Source organism: Mytilus californianus, unplaced genomic scaffold, assembly GCF_021869535.1.
Source record: "Mytilus californianus isolate M0D057914Y unplaced genomic scaffold, xbMytCali1.0.p SCAF_3, whole genome shotgun sequence".
Taxonomy (NCBI): Eukaryota; Metazoa; Mollusca; class Bivalvia; order Mytilida; family Mytilidae; genus Mytilus; species Mytilus californianus.
The window spans coordinates 117,478,595-117,502,528 of NW_026262679.1; the positions used below are offsets into that span (position 1 = coordinate 117,478,595).

Below are 23,934 nucleotides of genomic sequence, written 5' to 3' on the forward strand. Positions count from 1 at the left end.
TTGTTTTCTGATTTTTACCATTAAAACGCAAGGAAATATTCAGTGGAGAATCTTTAAGAATCACCAGTCATTTTAGATGGCCGCTGCCAAGTTCAATGTAAGTAAACAACACAATTAGCCAACATCACGGTATGCAAGATCATCTTACATGTCCATAATATTAACTTGCCGCTTTTACTCTGACAATCTGTACTGATTAAGAGGTCACTTGTGGAGCCCACCATTCAATGAGGGGAAGGGAGAGAGGTACCACGCATTTTCAATGCACAAAATATATAACAATTGCTTTACAAACATTAAGCAACTCATTTTTAGTGCATACTTTTCTTTTTATCCATTATACCACATCTCCTTATTTTGAGATATTTTTGTTATGGTGAAACAGTATTACCGTCAGAGCAGGATCCAAAATTTGGGAAAGGGTGCGAGACATTTATAAACGGCTGCAGAGTCCACACTGAACCTGTACATCTGATCTACTGATAACCTAAATTAAATAAATGTGTCGTACAATGATCTCATTTTATACATTGTGAAATTAAACAGCGCAGTATTGTGACATTTAAATATAATTAATTGTGAAAAGACCCAATAAAGTTACAATTGTTTAGTTCAATACCTATGAAACAATATCCAGTACGATTTCATTTTAAATCTTTGTTAGGGTTAATAATATGCATTGTTTTTGAATTCAGAGAGGCGTGAACAGATCTTTAACAATACAGAAAGATATACATTTTTTTTCTAAATCTGTTCACTTTTCAATGTATTATAATACCATTTGTCAAATAGTAACAGAACTTATCATAACAAACGTACAAAATGTGGAAACATCATACAAAATGGTGACATTGAAAATAAATATATATTAATGAAATATGTGATTAGCGTGTATTGATAATGAACCAAAATATGTGAACTTTCCAATGTCCGTCAAAAATGGGATGTGCTGCATCTATGGACGGTTTTCCGTCAAAAGATTCCAGAAGAAAAAGGGATCTTCTCGAAACCCGAAATGAGAAGGTGAGTATGGATGGGGTTTACTGAATAGGGAATAATGGGCAAAGCTTGAGAATAAAGTGCTAAACATATAAAGAATACAGAAAAATAGGCAAAATAAAAACAAATAATAGAGAATAATGGGGTGCTTAAATATTAAAGGAAAAGTGAATAGAGAATAGAGAACATGGCCTAAAAATTAAAGAATATATAAAAAAAAAGACCGCAACTAAACCCTCATAAAACTGTATTCATTTGACATTTTGAATGCGGACTAAACGGATGAAGCCTAAATTATACGACAGTATGAATTAAAGGAGATGTGGTTAATAATTCAATGAGGCTGCAATCTAACCACAAAATAACCAAAACACATCTGGAGGGCAACATAAGTTTCAAAAAACAGATGAGACAACATGTCAAGCTCTAAATCGTTCCAACATATTGGTTTCAATTCTCCCCCAGCGTATTGTAATGCACTAAGTAATGATTTTCGTCCTAATCTGTAATCCGAAACTCTGGTGACAAGTCTTATTGATTTAATATTTTCTTCATCATACACTCCTAATGATAATACACCATTTGATGTTCACATTTTGGATATAAAAATGATGCAAAGATTAAGACCCAAAAATTAACATATATATTTATCTATCCGTGTACACATCCTGTGTATATCAAAAATATTTTAAAGCAGTTTAATGGTGAGGGTCTCATAAAAAAAGTAAAAGATACCAATGGTGCGGTAAAAAATCGTCAATTGAAGAAACACACAGACAATGCCAAAAGAAAATGAAGGAGGAGAGGAAAAGCGTATACAAACACTACACAGAAATCTAAAGATTCGAACAAAACTTATTTCACCAAAAACCGTGGGTATAACTAACGTACTGCAGAAGGGTACTAAATCAATATAACTTTGTGAAGTTGTACCTTTAGTTTGTTTAATTCTTTTGGTCTAATATCTTCAGAAATTTAAACAGATTTAAAAATTTGAGATTAAGTTGAAATATACACAGTAAACGGGGTAGTCTATTTCTGATATTGCAAAGTAATTTTGAAAATGAAACTGTACAAACAATGATTGATGTTACTCCTTTTTGCTTAAAACAGAATTTTCAATTGTCAATATACCATATGTGGTCTTGAGGTAGTATGCTTGCCTCGAGTGCTAGATGTTGTGGATTCTATCCCCGTCCGGGTCAAACCAAAGACTTGAAAATTAGTATTTTCTGCTCCTCCGTCAAGCATGGGGAATTGAGATATGTCTTCATGTGGATTGTTAGGTGTAACTTTTGAACTAACACGTTAAAAATCTGGTTCAGCGGAGTCTATATAAATCAAAGTAGGGTTCATAACATTAACATGTTCTCGTTCTGATGTTATATTTGTCACTGACCTTTAAACATAAGTTCCTCCTCACCATCATCAATTGTCAATAAAATTAAGTGTTATCATATAATACATTTCTGATGTATAACTCTTCAAATGTACAATTCAAGATCTTCTCAATCCCTTGCCCTTATAAACTATAATGTAGTGATGGGATTTTCATTAAGAATTAGTATAATGCATAGAGATGGTATTTTTACTGGGAATTAGTATAATGCATAGAGATGGTATTTTTACCGGGAATAAGTATAATGCATAGAGATGGAATTTTTACCGGGAATTAGTAAGCATTTTTAAAAAAATCATAGAAATATCCGCTTTTTAACTTTGTACGCCAGGCGCGTTTTGTGTAAACAAAACTCATTAGTGGCCCTCGAATCATAACAATTGGAAGGCCAGAATTTAATTGTAGAGTTAAACGGCATTCAGAACTGTAAATCAAAACATGTACGATATCTGTAACTTAGTATAAACAAATGATATATAGATCGGATTGTACAATGATAATACTTTCACCGATGGTTAGTATAGATCGGATTGTATAATGATAACACTTTCACCGATGGTTAGTATAGATCGGATTGTATAATGATAACACTTTCACCGATGGTTAGTATAGATCGGATTGTATAATGATAACACTTTCACCGATGGTTAGTATAGATCGGATTGTACAATGATAACACTTTCACCGATGGTTAGTATAGATCGGATTGTACAATGATAACACTTTCACCGATGGTTAGTATAGATCGGATTGTATAATGATAACACTTTCACCGATGGTTAGTATAGATCGGATTGTACAATGATAACACTTTCACCGATGGTTAGTATAGATCGGATTGTATAATGATAACACTTTCACCGATGGTTAGTATAGATCGGATTGTACAATGATAACACTTTCACCGATGGTTAGTCAGATTTTTAATAATATACACATAACTTTTCCACTTACAGAAATGTATAGTGTCCGTCTTTGTTTGTCTGTATTTATTATGTATTTGCCTTTCAAACATTAAAGTTATAAATCGGGCAGTTTACACTGGTATCATTTGCTTGTTGATTGGAGAATGCATATAACTTAGTATATAGCAAAAAAATATTATGAGGGAAATTGAATTTACTAATTGTTTCATGCAGATGAATGAGAAACTAGGAACACCCGAAAGAAATTATCCTAGACCAAGACCTCCTAGAGACAGAAAAGGTCATATCTATACTCCTGGAGGGTATTCCGAACTGGAGTATAACGCAAGACGTGTAAGTTAATTGATTGATTATAATAAGGAAGACAAAATGAAACTGGTGTAAGTGCATGTATGATTACTGTGATTTTAATTACATTTGATAGATAATACGTTTGCAGTCAATACAGTTGGTTCAGATTGGACATGAATCAAGCAAGCGACCAATTCTTGCATTAAGTCCACACGAAATTGAAAAAAGGAAGAAAATCGACAAGAAAACCCAAACTTATAAGTCGAAGAGGGACAGACAACACCATGACAAAAAAAAGACCAAAACAAACAACAACCCACAAATCAATGTAATTGAAACTTATGCGGTTGAGCAAGTAACGGGAACCCCATAAAAACTTGCGTAGAAGCAGCGTAAAAACAATCAAATTCTAAACGTTCTTTTACATTGCAGGAATTACCTTCAAGATATCATTTCCAGGAATAAAACTCTCTGTATTTCATCTGCACGAAACATTTAAAGTTATGTAATTCTTGATTGGTTTTAATGAGAGGTGTATTATAATAGTGGATCATGTGATAGGAGGAACGTGAAAATAAGACTTATTCGCAATAAACGGGATATAATTTTTGAGGCCTGAAGAGTGTATTTTTTCATATGTGGACAAAGTATATAACGGCTTTCAGAAAGGGAAATGACGTAAATTAATTATTTTTACAAACCTCTTTTATGTTTGTATTCTTTTTTGGAAGGTTAATTCACATTCCGACAGTTTACCTCATGTAGGAAAGATGGAAAAACATGCGTGGATTTGCAAATTAATATTGTAAGAAATTGATAATGTGGCGTTATTCATTGTGCTGAAAACATCGTTTTATTATTATGCAGATCCAACTATATTACAGTAAAACAATAAGCCTGGAAATTGAGCCACACTGCCACTACAAAAATGCGATCAGTATAAGTTAATAGGATGCGTGCACTTTCTAATTATCGGAAGAACCCATAACACATACGAACACAAACACACGAAAAAGATGTATTATACATTTATTTCTTATTGTTAAAACAAATGTGCCAATAAAAGCATAAACACATTGTTTGAAATTCTACATTGCGATCTTTACGCGAACAATCATAATTATATTCTTTGAGAAATTAATGTTTTATGTAAAGTATTACGGAATCCCTTTTAAAACATCCAAAAACATAATTTAAATTCGAGATCACGAAATAAAAAAAATCATATATTTTCGAATTAAATTAGCTGTAACTAATTCCAAAGTTTGTGATATTGAAATATCAAATTCGCTCAAACGAATTTGAAATGTTCAAATTCGCGATAACGAATTAAATTTGATCTTTCATCACGAATTATAAAAATCTGTGATAACGAATTTAATCCGTGATAACAAATCATACAATTCATGATACCTATTTTAATCCATGATCACGATCTTTTAAATTCATGAACACGAATTCAAAATAAATGTTTGGGGTGTCCTAAATTGGCCTCCGTCGAAATCTGTGTTTCAGAAATCATAATATTTTGGGTATTTTTTCACGCTACAGGCAGATTTCAACATTTGCTTAACCTGGCATTCATTTGCTAAATACCTTACACAAGCTATGACGACAGATATTGAAAAGGTTCGATCCTTATTTGTGTGGATGGGATGTCAAAACTTCCAATCGGGAAGTATTCCAAATGGAAAAGAGGATTCCCCCTTAAGCTACATGAGTAAAGTCAAGAAAAAGACGATGTCATATGCAGCATTCTTCGTCAAAATATGCAGGTAATAATAATAATTATAATAAAAAACATCAATAATGATGACAAAAAATATGTCCGAACCGTACTACAAACGGGACATCCTATTTTTTACGGTGATTTTGTTATTATGAAGTTTATGAAGTCATTACACTAAATACGTTGATGTGTACTGATTTAATGATTGATATTAAAGTTGATTACATCCAGATCATTTTAACTCTAGTGGACAAAAGTGAGCATGTTGCAGGGTTCTTAAAGCTAGTTTATTGGCACCCATGATCTCTATGAGTATACTAAACAGCAGTTGAATGGAAGAATATCTGTCAAGATTATTTATAACAAAAATAAGATGTGGTATGATTGATTGCCAATGAGACATCTCTCCACCAGAGACCAAATGACGTAGAAGTTAACAACTATAGGTCACACCGTACGGCCTTCATTAATGAGCAAACATCATACAGCATAGTAAGCCATAAAAGGCCCCCAAATGACAAATGTAAAACAATTCAAACGAGAAAACTAACGCCCTGATTTATCAAAGCCAGTTTATTGGGCACTGATAATCTCGATGCGTGTATAAAACAGCAGATAACAAGGTAGTCAAATAATAAAATACTAAAAACTTTAAAAAGTGTAAGAAAAACAGACAACATATAGACCAAAAAAAAATGGACAAAAAGACAAAAATAGCAAAATGTCTGTACAAGGAAAATAATTTCAAGTGTAAGAATTTTGCGATATGCATAGCATCCTTTCTTCTTTTTTTTGATTTTCAAAACTGCAAAACTTTTCAAAAAGCAAAACAGTTTAAAAGCTAGAATCGGTAAACTGAAGGAAAACTATACTAAATGTTTTGCACATTGTTGAAGGCCGTACGTTAACCTATAGTTGTTAACTTCTCCCGTCATGTGGTCTCTGGTGGAGAGTTGTCTCATTGGCAATCATACCACATATTCCTACTTTTATAGAAAAAGTTTAATTTGTGCTGAACATAGTAAGCTGTAAATTATTTTTATATTTAGGGCTGCAGGATTAAAGGCAGTACTAATAAAAGGTATTGCCAAAAGCGTGGTATATGATGTAGGTGACCCTTTGGAAGAACTCAAACAATTGCGGAATAACTGGTGTGCTATTCACGTAAATGGTGACTGGCGATTCGTGTTCCCTTTGTGGGCTTACTCTGCAGTGGAAGGTAGAATCACAGACAAGTATACTCTTATTGAGGGTAATTAATACAGTAAAATGAGTAAACTGGTCGTACGGAATAAAAATGTAAAGGATTAACATTTTATTCATTAAAGTAGGACCCCAGGAGGACATATAACACAATAAAGTTGTGGTGTAGAGATTTGAACAATTTTTTTAAAGACGTACGCCAAGTAGAAATATCAATTCAGTTTACTATAATCTGTATTCAATACATTAACGACTAATCATACGCCAACTTTTTTCTGTGGGTCTAAAAGATGATTTCTTATCAGCCAAATTCTCCCTACGGTACAGTCAAACGTGTATATAAAGGTAATCCTTGGGACAAGAGAATTTAAAATTGACCTTAATTATAAGAGAGGTGACCTTTGAACTTAAGTTCAAAATACAAATATAAATCTACAGCGGAAACAGAATAGGGTTACCCGACAAGACATGTTTTTGCTGCATAGAGTTGACCTTTATAGCAGGTGTGAATGTACATGAATTGGGTGGATAAGTTGTAAATCCATGCTTCTCATCAACCGATATGACATGATAGTAGTTTTCGCTAAGTTCAGGGAATCAAGTAGGATATAATCTATATAGATATAAACTTTGTCAGGATACAGTCGAAATATAATTCAAATGAAGCAATCGGAAACAAACGACAACATTGAACAAATAAAATAACAATATAGCATGAATGAGACTATTTTTTATTGACAATGACTATTTTTTATAATGTTGCAGGTGGTAAGATGTCGAGAAGTAAAGCGTCATCAGGATCAGCAGTAAAGAAGTTCAATGAGTTTTTCTTTCTGACTGACCCGGATGTTTTTGTTCATTTTGCTTTTCCTGACAATCCAGACTGGCAGTTATTAACTGTTCCACTTACATTAGAAAGATATTTAGAGGAACCTTACTTTCGTCAACCGTACTTTGAAAATAAGTTACAGGTAGCTACACTCTTGCCAGGCCTACAGAAAGCCAAACACGGAATAGTTGAGATAGGAATAAAGAGTTTAATAGAAAACTGGCAAGGCTTGTTGACCTATCAATTGTATTTTAATAACAAGAAATCAACCATGGTGCTACCAAAGAAAACACAGCTCAGCAATTTTGTCCTAATGGACAGATGCAATAGCAACTGGAAATTTACCGTTAGATTTCCGATTGATGGAGTCTATAAATTAACAATAAATGGTGGTGTTCCTCCGAAAAGTAACGAATGGGTATGTGACTTTAAGTTAGTGTGTAAAACTGCTATAGAAGATATCCCGCCATTACCCTGCGATACAGGTGCCGTCGGATGGGGACCTAGTAATAACTTGGAGCAGTATGGATTGACTTCTCCTTCTCATACACATGGCACGATTTTGACCAAACTTCGCCAATATCTATATATAGGCTTTACGTTAACGAAGAAACTTTTCATTCGGTCCGAGTTAGTTGGTAACAAGTACAAACCGTCCGAACTGGAACAATATGTTGACCAACGAATTACAAATCGCGAACTTGTTGTTAAAGTTATGGTACCAGAAGATGGAGAATTTGCACTGCGCGTGTATGCTAGAGAGAAAAAGAAACTACCAGAGGAAAATGTAATCAATTATTTGATAACAACAGATGACCCTGCAGGTCCAAGAACATACAGAAAAGAGGTGAGAAAATAAATCGAAAAGCAATATATAGATATTGTTCTTTAAAAAGTTAGATAACTCTATAATTAAAAAAAACCCGAATATTAAAGTTTTAAATGAACACACCAACAGTTTTTCTCATAAAGGACAAGACAATTATGAATATTATAACGCTAACATTAAAACAGAAAATACGACAGAAAAAATACAGCACAGATAACTTTAATAGTTGTTATGAAATAGACTGAGATGCAGTTATGATCTATTCTTATAAAAAATCATGTATGTTGGTCATTTGATATCTATCTGATAACTAAAATATGACGTACATTTTATGTAAAATGTAGGTAACAGTGATCACATTTTAGTTAAAGGTTGTAAATAAGTAAGTTTCAAATTTCACTTATCTAAACCACAGGACGTAAAGCAAACAACATACTAGTAGACATTTTCAATTAATTACTTATATGTGAATTGAATGCATGAAAAAATTAAATTTAAAAGTCACTGAAATGTTATATGTAGATCAGTTTGACCTCGGAAGTAGCCTTTCCTTCCCTTGATGCATCACCAAGTTAAAACCTAGGTCACTTGGTATCTAAGAACTGGACACAGACGAAAAAGCCAAAATCAATAAAGTGTGAAGCATTAATCACCATGGGCACATGCTTTGTAGCTTACATAGAAGTTGAGAGGTTGTTATACTTCCATGGAAGCACCCTTAAATTCAATTCCATATTTGTAGACCGCTTAGTATATGAAAACTGAACTGAACTGGATGTATATTTTCTATTGATTTATTTTATACAGTTTTGTTAAAGAGTTCTGCAGGTAATCACCCATCTTTAATTGACTCATTTATATGACTATAAGGGTTCATAATAAGTTTGATTTAGAAACGTAAAAATGTTTGTTTTCAACGCCCTAAATAACAATAAAAAAAAACACAGCAATCAATGTCGTCAACTCATATGGGCATATACGATATCTTACAGTCACTTTTATTCATATTTACAGAGTTCGCGAAATCTTTTTTTCCCTGGTGGTCCTTGAAGAAAATCTACTGGTCCTCACTATTAACTCTATTGAAAAATACTAAAATTGTGTCAGTCCTATACAAAATTTTGGTGGTGAAATCCTGAGGACTGACACTTTTCGCGAACTCTGTATTTATGTGTTTGCTCATTTTTTTTGCACAGAATGCATTTGAAAAGAATCTGCGAAAAGAATTAGTGACACTGACACAGCAGACAAAGGACCCAGATGAGATGGACAAGGTTATTGAGAGATTTGACAAGCTGGCATTGGAAGATAAAGGTGATCTCAAAAAGGCAAGAAGCAGACGAGATTTCCTCAAAATAAGAAAAGGTTAATATTAGTATACCCTAAGAAGACATGTATAGTCCCAAGTCAGGAGCCTGTAATTCAGTGGTTGTCGTTTGTTGCCGTAGATCATATTTTTTTTTCGTTCTTTATTTTTGTACATAAATCAGGCCGTTAGTTTTCTCGTTTGAATTGTTTTATATTTGTCATTCGGGGCCTTTTATAGCTGATTATGCGGTATGGTTTTTACTCATTGTTGAAAGGCCGTACGGTGACTTATAGTTGTTAATGTCTGTGTCGTTTGGTCTCTTGTGGAGAGTTGTCTCATTGGCATGTAGGTATGAATAAAGGAAAACGCCAGGTATGCATGAACTACTAAGTAATGGACCAACAATGTAATCAAAACAAACATTATAAGTTCACAAAAAGGCCTTCAACAACGGATAAGCGTCAACACCTTTTGTCAAGATATGATATAGGGAAGCGATTTTGGTTGTTATACCAAGCATATCATTTTGACATGACTGTCACTTTTACAATTGTATCATTAGTCAGGTTTTTTTTTCAAGAATATAAAAGGATTGGATAAAGATGATGTATGGTGAAATTTTTTGTTAGTTGATGACATTTTTCTATTAAAAGTTCAACAGAAAGTTGGAGTAGAATGACAGTAAGATATGGACAATTCCTATGGATGACTTATCGATCACTGGCATAGTGCAAATATCAGAATAAAGTTTCAAATGCTGGGTTTGCAATATTGAAAAAATAAGGAATTACAGAATGATGTCTTTATCAAAGTTGTTCAACGACATAACTCCTAAATATACACCATGAAAAATTACTTATAGTATTAATGCATTTGTATTTGAAGACTAAATGTCAAAATGGCAATATGCAAATTAAGAAAACCGATTCTACATATTAGATTAAAATTGTTTTGGCTTCTGGACTCTGCCCTCATCAGTTACGGTCGAGACCAAAGGTTTGGAAAGACACAAAATAAAACTCCGAGAGCACACAACCAAAAGGGTCTTAACAGAATAGCCAAACTCTATAAGGTCAACTTTTCTCTAGGGAGTTGAAACCTTAGCTTAAGCAGAATTACATAGTTACAAGAACTGGAAATTGACAGAAAAAATGTAACATTTGAATCTTGCCAATACCAACTATTATAGGTCATCGTACGGCCTTTAATAAGCCACAAAGCCTACACCGTATAGCCAACTGTAGGTCACCGTACGGCCTTCAACAATCAACAAAACCTATACCGTATAGCCATTTATGAAAGACACTAACATGCCAAAATGTAAAACTATTCAAACGAGAAAACCAACGGCCTGTTGTATGTACACAACAATACACGAAGAAACAATTATGATTGACAGCAACCAATGACAACCACTGAATTACAGACAAAAACAGAATGTGACGGGGTTAAACATGTTTCCAGGTACCCAACCTTCCCCTAAACTGACACAGTTGTGTAACAGCACAACATACGAACCAACTGTAAAATCAGTTGAAAATACTTCTCAATTTAAAAGTATTTGATTACCCTTTCGCGATCGGTATCTTCTAACACGATTTATGTAAAAACATAATTGCTTCATGATTTTGTGATGTCCTTATTATTTTTCTTTTATTTGCAGATTTAACTGATGCAACTGTACGACGTCACTTTGGAACTCTCGATACTGCAATAAAAAAGGCGCGAGAATCTAAATTTGAGGCAAAGTTGAAGAACACAACAAAGAAAGCCGAAGACGCTCGCAATGAAGTGTATACAACATGGATCCATGAAATTTTAGAAATGAAACCATCTACCGTGGCAGAATTGAAAACCTATAAGAACCCACCTACAGCAATATTTGATACTATGAAAGCCGTCTATTTGTTGCTAGGAGAAAGTGCAGATATGTTAAATGTATGTTTATACATAAAACAAGAACTACTTGCCCTCAGAGAAAACCCGAGCTCAACCCTTCAATCCTGTTTAGTTGGATTGAAGTTGATCAATCTTTACATTAAGGTTTTTGCATCATACCTTATAAACAAATTGTTGAAATAAAAGAAATTCTTGGGTTAATATAAATAAGGTATGAAAAAAAAATCAAACCATTGAAAGAAGTACATTTTTTCTTTTCTTTTGATCATAGCGTTTTATGCAATTTATGCAAATTACTATACATATACTTGTAGATTCAAAAACAACTGAGGTTATAGATGGAACCAAAATCGAAAGATTTCCTTTATTTTATGTTTATGATTGCTCGGTGACTTCGGTAATAATTAAATTCAATCTTTATTTTTTCTTTTTCAGACCTGGGAAGATATACATAGTGTTCTCTCCACCATTGGCAACGATTCTTTACTTCATAGAATTAAAACTTTCCAAACATCACAATTACGGGAGCACGCTTTAGAGGAAGCTCAGAAACTTACAGAAAAACATGACCTCCCAAGTATCAAATCAAAAAGTCCGGCAGCTGGGACTTTCTATGTCTGGGTAGGTACTTATTATCATTAACAAGAACATTAACGGTACCAGCTAGCTTTACTGCAGAAGTTGATATCTAAAGCTAATAAACATAAAATTCAAAACACCCAGCCACTGAACAAAAGGAGAAAATTTACTTTTATATATGATATACAATGTAAAAAGTCAAAAATATCTTCAACATATATAATTAAAAGTTATCTACTCTGATTCTGAAAATCCAATAAAAATCAAACTCTTTCGACTTTGATTTTAAATACATCGTTAGGGCAAGAGCTTACATGAACATTATGTATGATGACTTTAAAGGATGTACAGTGGATCGACAAGATACCAATATTGCAGCAAATACATGGTACAGATAAAATATCAAGGTTCATGAATTGGTTGTCCGCTAAGATATGTTTGATCTCACTAGCAACATGTTTTCAGTCTTAGATCTTTAGATAACAGAATAGTCGTCTAATCTGTAACTTTATAGATTGCGTCCTGTGAGATTTTGACTTCAGTGTGGATTCACATGGTGGGTGATTGATGTATAGCAGGAGACCTTTAACTATATGTCTTTGTGGATTCACATGGTGGGTGATTGATGTATAGCAGGAGACCCTTTAACTCTATGTCTATGTGGATTCACATGGTGGGTGATTGATGTATAGCAGGAGACCCTTTAACTCTATGTCTATGTGGATTCACATGGTGGGTGATTGATGTATAGCAGGAGACCTTAACTCTATGTCTATGTGGATTCACATGGTGGGTGATTGATGTATAGCAGGAGACCCTTTAATTCTATGTCTATGTGGATTCACATGGTGGGTGATTGATGTATAGCAGGAGACCCTTTAACTCTATGTCTATGTGGATTCACATGATGGGTGATTTATGTATAGCAGGAACCCTTTAACTCTATGTCTATGTACCATGTATAGCAGGAGACCTTTAACTTTATATCTATGTACCATGTATAACAGGAGACCTTTAACTCTTATGTCTATGTACCATGTATTGCAAGAGACCTTTAACTCTATGTCCATGTGGATTCACACAGTGGGTGATTTATGTATAGCAGGAAACCTTTATCTCTATGTCTATGTGGATTCACATGGTGTGTGATTTATGTTTATTTCATATCGGTTATGAATTAGCTTCTCTTATTGGATAACAAGGGGCCACATGACATTCTTTATTCTTTAGTAAAAAATTCCATCGGTCTTTAACCGAAAAAAACGGACCAGAAAACCGGTCGTTAACGGAATTTTACATGTTGATGACCAGTGTGGCGTGGTTTCTCTGTTTAGAGTGATGTTCCTTTAATAAAATGCAATTGCGATTCAGACGTTTGGAACATGACTGAACTGGAAGGCATGTCTGCTACAGACAACTCAAATGATCGTTTTGCCGTGCTTTCCGATGCTGATAGAGACAAACTACTCAGCAACAAGAATTATAAAATCATAGAAAACTTTATTTTGTATTCATATTCTGAAAAATTGCACTTAAATGAATGGCAGTGACTTATAGTTATCACTATGGCTGGTCTCTACTCTTTCCTATAGAAATCGTACAATAGCTCGAGTTTGCTTTGAACAATTTGAATTGATGAGAATTTTTAAAAACATGGTTCCTCAATGAAATAAACATAATAGTTATTGAAGATTTGGTCATTATCGTGATACATGGACTGCCCGTAAGACAGTGGTATTGACTGCGACAGCGATAGTGACCTCGCCTACGGCTCAGTTATTATCGCTTTCTAAGTCAATACCACTGTCCTGTGGGCAGTCCATATATCACGATAATGACCAGATCTTTAATATCTATTATATAAATAGCAGTAGACCTTTATATAAATAGCAGGAAACCTTTAACTCTATGTCTATGTGGATTCACATGGTCTGTGATTTATGTATAGTAGGTGACTTTTAACTCTATGTTTATGTGGATTGGCATGGTGGGTGATAATTGTATAGCAGGAGACTTTAACTCTATGCCTATGTACCATGTATTGCAGGAGACCTTAAACTCAATGTCTATGTACCATGTATAGCAGGACACCTTAAACTTTACGTATATGTACCATGTATAGTAGGAGACCTTTAACACTATGTATATGTACCATGTATAGCAGGAGACCTTTAACTCTATGTCTATGTCCCATGTATAGCAGGAAACCTTTAACTCTATGTCTATGTACCATGAATAGCAGGAGACCTTTAACTCAATGTCTATGTACCATGTGTAGCAGGAGACCTTTAACTCTATGTCTTTGTACCATGTATAGCAGGAGACCTTTATCTTTATGTCTATGTACCATGTATAGCAGGAGACCTTTAACTCTATGTATATGCACCATGTATAGCAGGAGACCTTTAACTCAATGTCTATGTACCATGTATAGCAGGAGACCTTTAACTCTATGTCTATGTACCATGTACAGCAGGTGGCCTTTAACTCTGTCTATGTGGATTCACATGGTGGGTGATTTATGTATAGAAGGAAACCTTTAACTCTATGTTTATGTGAATTCACATGGTGGGTGATTTATGTATAGCAGGAGACCTTTAACTCTATGTCTACGATGATTCACATGGTGGGTGATTTATGTATAGCAGGAAACCTTTAACTCAACTCTTTGTCTATGTGGATGCACTTGGTGTGTGATTTATGTATAGCAGGAGACCTTAACTCTATGTCTATGTGGATTTAAATGGTGTGTGATTTATGTTAAGTAGGAGACCTTTAGTATTATGTCTATATTCATTCACATGGTGGGTGATTTATGTATAGCAGGAAACCTTTAACTCTATGACTATGTACTATGTATTAAAGGAGACCTTTAACTCTATGTCTATGTACCATGTATTGCAGGAGACCTTTAACTCTATGTCTATGTACCATGTATAGCAGGAAACCTTTAAATCTATGTCTATGCACCCGTTCTCTCTCTTTTTGGAGTGTAAGCGATTCCCTCGGTGTTTGTGTATAGCAGGAGACCTTTAACTCTATGTCTATACACATTGTCTTGCTCCTTTTAGAGTGTAAGCGATTTCCTCGGTGTTTGTGTATAGCAGGAGATCTTTAACTCTAGGCTATACACCCGGTCTCGCTCCTTTTAGAGTGTAAGCGATTCCCTCGGTGTTTGTGTATAGCAGGAGATATTTAACTCTATGTCTATACACCCGATTTTGCTCCTTTTAGAGTGTAAGCGATTCCCACGGTGTTTGTGTATAGCAGGAGATCTTTAACTCTATGTCTATACACCCGATCTTGCTCCTTTTAGAGTGTAAGCGATTCCCACGGTGTTTGTGTATAGCAGGAGATCTTTAACTCTAGGCTATACACCCGGTCTCGCTCCTTTTAGAGTGTAAGCGATTCCCACGGTGTTTTTGTATAGCAGGAGATCTTTAACTCTATGTCTATACACCCGATTTGCTCCTTTTAGAGTGTAAGCGATTCCCACGGTGTTTGTGTATAGCAGGAGATCTTTAACTCTATGTCTATACACCCGATCTTGCTCCTTTTAGAGTGTAAGCGATTCCCACGGTGTTTGTGTATAGCAGGAGATATTTAACTCTATGTCTATACACCCGATTTTGCTCCTTTTAGAGTGTAAGCGATTCCCACGGTGTTTGTGTATAGCAGGAGATCTTTAACTCTATGTCTATACACCCGATCTTGCTCCTTTTAGAGTGTAAGCGATTCCCACGGTGTTTGTGTATAGCAGGAGATCTTTAACTCTAGGCTATACACCCGGTCTCGCTCCTTTTAGAGTGTAAGCGATTCCCACGGTGTTTTTGTATAGCAGGAGATCTTTAACTCTATGTCTATACACCCGATTTTGCTCCTTTTAGAGTGTAAGCGATTCCCACGGTGTTTGTGTATAGCAGGAGATCTTTAACTCTATGTCTATACACCCGATCTTGCTCCTTTTAGAGTGTAAGCGATTCCCACGGTGTTTGTGTATAGCAGGAGATCTTTAACTCTATGTCTATACACCCGGTCTCGCTCCTTTTAGAGTGTAAACGATTCCCTCGCTGTTTGTGTGTTGCCTTGATTTGTCTTCTTAATCGAATTATGAGATTTCAACATCGGTAAACTACTGTTTCCTTAATTTACTATTTTCTTAATAGATTGTTTTACACTATAGTCATTTTTAGGGCCCTTTATAGCTTGCTGTTCGGTGTGAGCCAAGGCTCCGTTTTGAAGGTCGTACTTTGACATATAATTGTTAACTTTTTATACATTGTGACTTGGATAGAGAGTTGTCTCATTGGCACTCATATCACATCTTCTTATTTATAATGATAAGGTACATTGTGATCACTAAAACAGGTACAGGGTACATATTAAGGTCTGCTATTATCTTAATGGATGGCCAAGGTGCATTACTAACATTAAAACAAGTACATGGTATGGATAACATATCAAGGTTAACTGCTGTCTTAATGGATCGACAAGGTGCATTATCAACATTTAAGCAGTACATGGTACATATAAAAATATCAAGGTCTGCTATTATATAAATGCATCGACAATGCACATTGTCGACATTAAAGCAGGCATATCGTATAGATAAAATATCAAGTTGAACTACTATCATAATGTTTCGATAAAGTACCTTGCCAACATTAAAGCAGGTATAAGGACATAACATGTGTGCAAAGCGCTTTTCTGGATTTACCTTCATCAGGAACGCTCAAACTCAATCATCTGAAAGCCAGGGCTATATTGATACGTATAAATGTTAGCTGTATGACCGAAACGGATCTAACTAATAGCCAAGTTCAACTTTGCCTGAGCGAGTTGGAGCCTTAATTTTTTTAAATAATTTGTCTTCGGACGCACGAAATTTATAGTGTTATTTTCATTTACAAGTATGAAGTACGTGTTATTCTGATAACAAAAAAGAACAAAAAAGACCTCATGAACACTTGACTGCTGTACCCCTATTTTTGACAATTTTACCTATTATGTCTGTTTTGTTCACACATTGTTGTTAATGGAATTTGATGCGACTGTCATACAAGTGAGAGGTTTAGCTAGCTATAAAACCAGGTTTAATTCACCATTTTCTACATTAAGAAATGCCTGTACCAAGTCAGGAGTATGACAGTTGTTTTCCATTCGTTTGATGTGTTTGAGTTTTTGATTTTGCCATTTGATAAGGGACTTTCCGTTTTGAATTTTCCTTTGAGTTCGGTATTTTTGTTATTTTACTTTTTTTCAACATAAATTCTTCCTCCAGGTACTCCTCTTTAATACCATCCATTCGCCTTGTTATAAGCTAGTTCATTGAAATAGCTCAATACATAACAGTATTTTTTTTTACAGGTACGAGATTTAGTTAATATGATAAAAGATGAACGTTCAAATCCCAAAAGAAAAAAAAAGCGAAAGGAAATAAGCACATTTAGCACAAAGACAACCAATACAAAAAAGAGTCAGTCACCTTGAATGCTGAAATTAACCGTAGTTGATCCTAGTTGTATACCATTCAACACAGAGCAAACCATGAGTAGGAGTATTTCACGATTTCTTTATACACATTCTTAAATTCACGTGTAGAAAATCGTCAAAACATTGAAATGCTGTAAAACATAACTGATTACAATAATAGGAAATTCAAGAAATATTAGAAATTGCAAAACATTTATGGTTGTGTAAATATAGTATTTATCAATGTATAGAGTTGTACTTTATGTTTCGTAATTTTTTTATAAACAGGTCTATAAACTAGAACTGAACTTTTTTTAGTCGTCATATACATACAATTGGTTGCGATATTTTATGTGTGCATTCCACATGTAACATGTCTAAAGCAATCAGGAAAGATATATTTGATAATTATAGCAATGCAGTTAACCTTTATAAACGAGAGACGAATGATATCAAAGGTATTTTCAAACTCGTAAGTCGAAAAAAAAAATCCGGACTATTCCATGGCAAGAAAAGAAAAACGATCAATGACAAAAAACAGTATACAAAACACAACATAGAAAACTAAAGACTTAGCAAAAATACCCCCACCAAATCCGAGGGTGATCTCATGTGCTCCGGAGGTCATGTAAGCAGAATGAGATCATGTGTCACATGTGGCATCCGTCGTGTTGGACAATGGTCATGTAAGTACAAACTCGGTAATTAGTTTAATTCGGTAGGTCACATATAAACAACTTTTTATGTTGAATATGCAATGTTTACTGCAGTCCACTGCTGGTGGACGTTCGTCCCCGAGGATATCACCAGCTCAGTAGTCAGCAGTTTTTTGTTGACATTGGTATATGTTCATTTTCTGTAAATTTACGTTATATAAAATGTTGAATTATTCAAAATAGTAAGATGTTTCTAGTCAAGGAATAGACCGACTTAACTTTATTTGGCAGAAATCTTTCGGAATTTTGGGTCCACAATGCTGTCCGACTTTTGACTCCATTGATTCGAGCGTCACTTTTGATGACGTAAAGCGATGCTGAATTTTTTGTTGACGTAAAGCGCGTCTGGCGTACAAAATTATAAGCCTGGTATCTTTGATGGGATTTTATGACCACTGGGTCTATGCCCCAGTAGTCAGCACTTTTTTGTTGGCATGAAATTGAGCTGTTCATCTGTAAATTTATCGTATATCAAATACTGAATTATTTCAATCATTAAGGTTTTTAACCCTCATGTATATATTGACTAAACTGTATTTGGCACAAATGTTTGGAATTTTCGGTTATTTTATAAAGCTCTACAAGTTCGTTTTTGATTGGCTTACCAACTGTTTCCATTCGAGCGCCACTGATGGATCTAATGTAGACGAAACGCACGTCTGGGGTAAACACTTATAAGCCTGTTGTATTCGATGAGTTTTTACTAAGAAAAATCGATAGCAGTTTTTATGTTCATTACTTTTCATGAAAATACATGGATATGTTACATACAGAAGATATATGTAACTATATATGTGACGAGTTAGAAATAAGGCAAAGTGGTGTAGTTCACATTCATAAAACTCATCCTCATTTTGCTGTACAATATAGTTATTCTAAAGGTGTTTAACAGATAGTCAAAATACATCTTCCAACAATGAGCTCTTTCATTCACATAAAAATATTGAAAGGGGGTGAAGGGTTTTTAGAATTTAACGACAACGGCTTAAACAACACGATCTTCACACTCTCCTTCAGCATTATTGAAAAAGGAATTGTACCCTTGAAGTATTTGACAAAAATTGATCATGTGCAAGTGTAAATACAGCTCACCCTCTCATTTGACTGACTTGAAATCCGTCTTATAGAGGCAACAGGCTAGATTGATCTGCATGTTTAAAAAATCAAGATATGGGGCACAAAAGTAGATATCAAATACAATCTAATGTCATTCAATTGCATATTAATGGTGTGCAACATAAATTCTCACAACAGAAAGAAATTGTATGATGGTTGCATGATTAAGTAACCGAAGAAATTACATGAAGTGTCGAAAAACATACCAAGACAATATTGTAAAATAACTGGGACATAATATACTCCCAGAAAATTGTGAATTAAATAAGACAGTAGTATACAGATAGATACAGGTAAATTCAAAAAAGGGGGGGTCCAAAAAACTGACAAAATCAAACGTTAGACTATATCAACCAGTGGAACAAATGGAAAACAAATGTCATATTCCTGACTTTGTACATACATGTTTGATGGGGTAGAATAGAAAGCAACTGTCATATTCCTGACTTTGTACAGGCATTTTTGATGGATGAATGGGAAAAACTGTCACATTCCTGACTTAGTACAGGCATTTTAAATGGATATTTGTAGACCAGAGACATATAAAGTACTATATGTGTTTCTTCAGTAGGCACATGGGATATATATATGACAGAGTAAAATGACTCTTGTTAAGTGAGATGCCATCAAGAGTTGGTTCAGTTACGGAAAATCTGTTCCACAGATGACAACGGATATGTTCCAATCGTCGTAACCACAATATCACCTTCCTTTCCCCAAATGTGACCTACCGAATTAGAATTCTCCCTGGGTTTGTACTTACATAAGCAATATGAAGGGTGTCACATGTGGCACCTGAGATCACCCCTGGTTTTGGTTGAGTTCGTGTTGCACAGTCTTTAGTTTTCATATTTTATGTTTTGTATATTTTTGTTTGTCTTTTGGTCTTTTTTTTTTTGCCATGGCGTTGTCAGTTTATTTTCGAATTATGAGTTTGAATGTCCCCTCTCTTATGAGAGTTGACCATATTGTTTCAGTCGTTCCACATTAGTTTTTGAGTTAAGGTATATCTTTGTCATTGTAATTACATTAATGTGAGGTTACATAACATATATCTAATCGATATTGAAAAGGTTTTATAGGATTGGAAACTGTTGATATTGGGAATAGATTCAGGTGAACATATATGCTCTTCAAAACAAATATATTTAAGAGATTTGATAGTTTTTTCTAAATTATAAGGACTCCTTTCTCCAATCTACAACCCCTTTCCCTTTCACAGCAAATATCTATTTTAGGCCAATAATTGTTTCAATACCTATTAAAATCAGAAACCTACAATGTTGTTTCTTTTGAAATGGTGGAGAAAAAAAAATAGTTTTTTATGGTTTTTATAATTTTCATATTGGAAATTTTTTAATTGCAACTTTAGTAGGGTGTATATGATATTGATAAAATGTATTGTTATGGGAATATAGTCTCCATTTATCAGGAATCAAGAAGATTTATTTCAGTCCAAATGTTCAACTCTTATATGCCATTTATCAAGTTTGTGGCAAAGTACTATTTCCTTCAAATGTATAGTTTACTTTTACCAAAACAAAAGTTAAAATACTCAACTTTTATTAACTAGTTAAAAATTATAATAGATAGTGGTTCTATAGAATTTGAACATATATATTTCTAAAACTATATAAAACAATAATAACTTTGAACACATATATAAAACAACAGTTAATAAGTAAAGATTCTACGACACCACCGTGTTGATAACAGTATTTATACACTCAAGATAGCTAAATTTGGAATTTTTAAAATGCGCAATATTCGGATAAATAGAAATGATGTGAAATTAAACACAACAAAATGTATCAATGTATGTTATATCAAAATTATCAAACTGGTCAAAATCAGTTTAAATGCAGACAGAATTAGATAAACCAAATTATAAGGTATCACCAGTAAAACCAATAACAAAAAAGAAATTTCATCATACAACTAAGGCCAATGTCAAATTCATTTATAGATGTATTATAATGAATTCACATTCCAAAAATTAAAGTAGGACAGACCCAATAAAAAATCTTCATAATGATCACTGCAGTACGAAAAGTAGGTCAGGGTCATGACACCTCTCAGACAGATATTTTTTTCTTACAATGAACCCAACAACTATCCATACAAAGTTACTGGATAATATACTTAATCCAAAACCGTTGTCTTAAAAGTTGAATAATAAATTAGTTCAATGGCAAATGACAGATGTCAGATAGGCAATTATTTTATAATTTAAAACAGAAAATTAACATACCAAATATTGTTGCACTGTCATGTATAAACTAATACACTTGTTATTGCAGTGAATGTTACTTGAAAAGTAATAACTCTTTGTGTTGACTCAAATGACTGTAACCCCAGTGAAAAACACAGAAAAATCTAAATCATTTTGAATCATGTTATAAGATAAAACCAATTTATGATAGATTATCTACTTTCTGCTTATGCTTAATGTGATATTTTTCAAAAGTTCTATAAAAGTGTGAAGAAACCAAGGGGCAAATCGAAATTCATAAATCCAACAAAAACAGACATCACACCTTGACAAAAAAAAGGACGACTAAAATCAACCAACAATAACATAAACTGTTTACAAAGAGATATGTCTCGCCTTTTTGTAATTTTGATAATGCTAATGTTGAAATTAAAATAGCAATACTTTAACATGTAAGTTATGCAAATATTCAAAGTCAATGAACCATGACTGAAGGTACATGGCTACACAATCTACATAAAAATGAGATGTGCCAATGCTAATACAACTGCATACCAAATACCATTGACTTATCATAAGTCGTTCTCTTTAAACAAACCTAAACACAAACATTAACTTGTAAACTTTGGAAAAGTTTCAAAGTCAATGAACCTTGATAAGGGGGTGGGGCTATATAATCTCAATGGAAAGGAGACTGGCAAATGCCAATAAGTTTGCATACCAAATATCATTGACTTAACATTAATGGTTAATCTTAAACTGATCTAATCACAAACTAATACATGTAAACTAAGCAAAAGTTTCAAAGTAAATAGACCACGACTGAGAGGGTGGGGCCAAATATTCTCAATGGAAATTAGATATGCCAATGCTTATACATCTTCATACCAAATATCACTGATCTACCACTAGTGGTTCCCCATAAACGAGACCTAATCACAAACTAATACATGTAAACTAAGCAAAAGTTTCAAAGTCAATAGACCATGACTGAGGGGGCTAGACCAAATAATCTCCATGGAAATGAGATATGCCAATGCTTATACAACTGCATACCAAATATCATTGACCTACCACTAGTGGTTCCCCATAAACTGACCTAATCACAAACTAATACATGAAAACTAAGCAAAAGTTTCAAAGTCAATAGACCATGACTGAGGGGGCAGGGCCAAATAATCTCCATGGAAATTAGATATGCCAACGCTTATACATCTTCATACCAAATATCACTGATCTATCACTAGTGGTTCCCCGTAAACTGACCTAATCACAAACTAATACATGTAAACTAAGCAAAGTTTCAAAGTCAATAGACCATGACTGAGGGGGCAGGGCCAAATAAACTCCATGGTAATGAGATGTGCCAATGCTAATACAACTGCATACCAAATATCATTGACCTACCACTAGTGGTTCACCATAAAGGAGACCTAATCACAAACTAATATATTGTTGACACCATCACCGCCAGAAACAGCATACCTATGTCTCGCTTTTTGACTGTGTCAAGGCGAGACAAAAATATTACAAGGATAATGCGTTAGGGCAACATGAAACCCACCAAAAATCCAAAAGGGTAAGTAGTTCCTGTTCACATGTGGCACTCATCGAGTTGCTCATACCATACAAATCATGTGATTAGTCTCATTCAGTAAAGTCACAATCGAGGGAAAGAGGACGGATTGTGTTAATGACAAGTTGAAAGAGTAATGATGGATGCTATTGTAATAATATAATTTTTTTTTAACAAACTTAATTTGTACATTTTACATATCAAAATTTATAGAGTGACAAAATATTTTCACGTTAGAGTTGTCTTCTTTTTACCCCCCAAAAAACCTCAATAAATTGGAATATGTTCTTCACACACTTTGTATTAGAGCTTATGCATTGTAAGAGATTATGAATGGGTACCATGTATGTCAGTGTCCGTGTCTGTTGTACTGTTCACTAGAAAATGTATAAACAGAATACAATGACATAACAAGTTTGACAATTGGTGTTATGAGTATTGTCATAATGGGTATAAAATAATATTGAATATAGTGCATGAAGTCTCTAATGGTTACCAGGCCAAGTAATGTCAGTGTTCCTGTCTGCGGTACAGTCTTCCAGTAACTTATCATATTAGATAACTTTGTTACTTCTGCATTATGTTCCAATGCTTCACCCTAAAAAAATATATGTATGTCTTACATCAACAATGTAGCTTACATGGTAATATGATGAACATTTATATTAAAAATGCATAATTAATCATTAGTTCACCCCTAGACAATCATTTCAAAAATGACACTTTACTTAAAAAGAGTGCACACGCTAAAATGTCTCGCCTTCTTTACTTACCATTGATTTTATGTTGATAGTCCTAAATACAAAGCTTTACTACAAGTAACACATAAACTTAACATGATCCAAGAAAA

General features: G+C 34.0%; 2 protein-coding genes across 8 annotated transcripts in view; one reads left to right on the forward strand and one right to left on the reverse strand.

Annotated features, from left to right (window-relative positions):
• LOC127735930 (uncharacterized) overlaps nucleotides 1-23,934 on the reverse strand; it is a 502,702-nt gene that overhangs the window by 463,702 nt on the left and 15,066 nt on the right. For 2 of the 6 annotated variants that reach the window (XR_007998658.1, XR_007998657.1), the window contains exon 7: nucleotides 22,579-23,682. Coding sequence is in view for 1 of the 6 variants with exons in the window: in XM_052246375.1 (XP_052102335.1) it covers nucleotides 23,434-23,682 (249 nt within the window). In the remaining 5 variants the exon portion in view is untranslated. Of the gene's footprint in view, nucleotides 1-20,842; nucleotides 23,683-23,934 lie in introns of those variants that run through there. The other 4 variants (XR_007998660.1, XR_007998661.1, XR_007998659.1 and 1 more) reach the window with 4 other exon arrangements.
• On the forward strand, nucleotides 772-17,712 carry LOC127735921 (lim and transglutaminase domain protein ltd-1-like). 2 transcript variants are annotated; one of them, XM_052246363.1, is made up of 9 exons: nucleotides 772-1,023; nucleotides 3,538-3,657; nucleotides 5,167-5,390; nucleotides 6,394-6,596; nucleotides 7,313-8,223; nucleotides 9,402-9,570; nucleotides 11,178-11,452; nucleotides 11,849-12,034; nucleotides 17,360-17,712. In XM_052246363.1, the coding sequence occupies exons 1-9, from the start codon at nucleotides 940-942 to the stop codon at nucleotides 17,480-17,482; spliced, it is 2,295 nt and encodes a 764-aa protein (XP_052102323.1). In that variant the 5' UTR covers nucleotides 772-939; the 3' UTR covers nucleotides 17,483-17,712. The 2 variants fall into 2 exon arrangements, with proteins under 2 accessions (XP_052102323.1, XP_052102324.1); XM_052246364.1 differs by having other exon boundaries at nucleotides 6,394-6,563.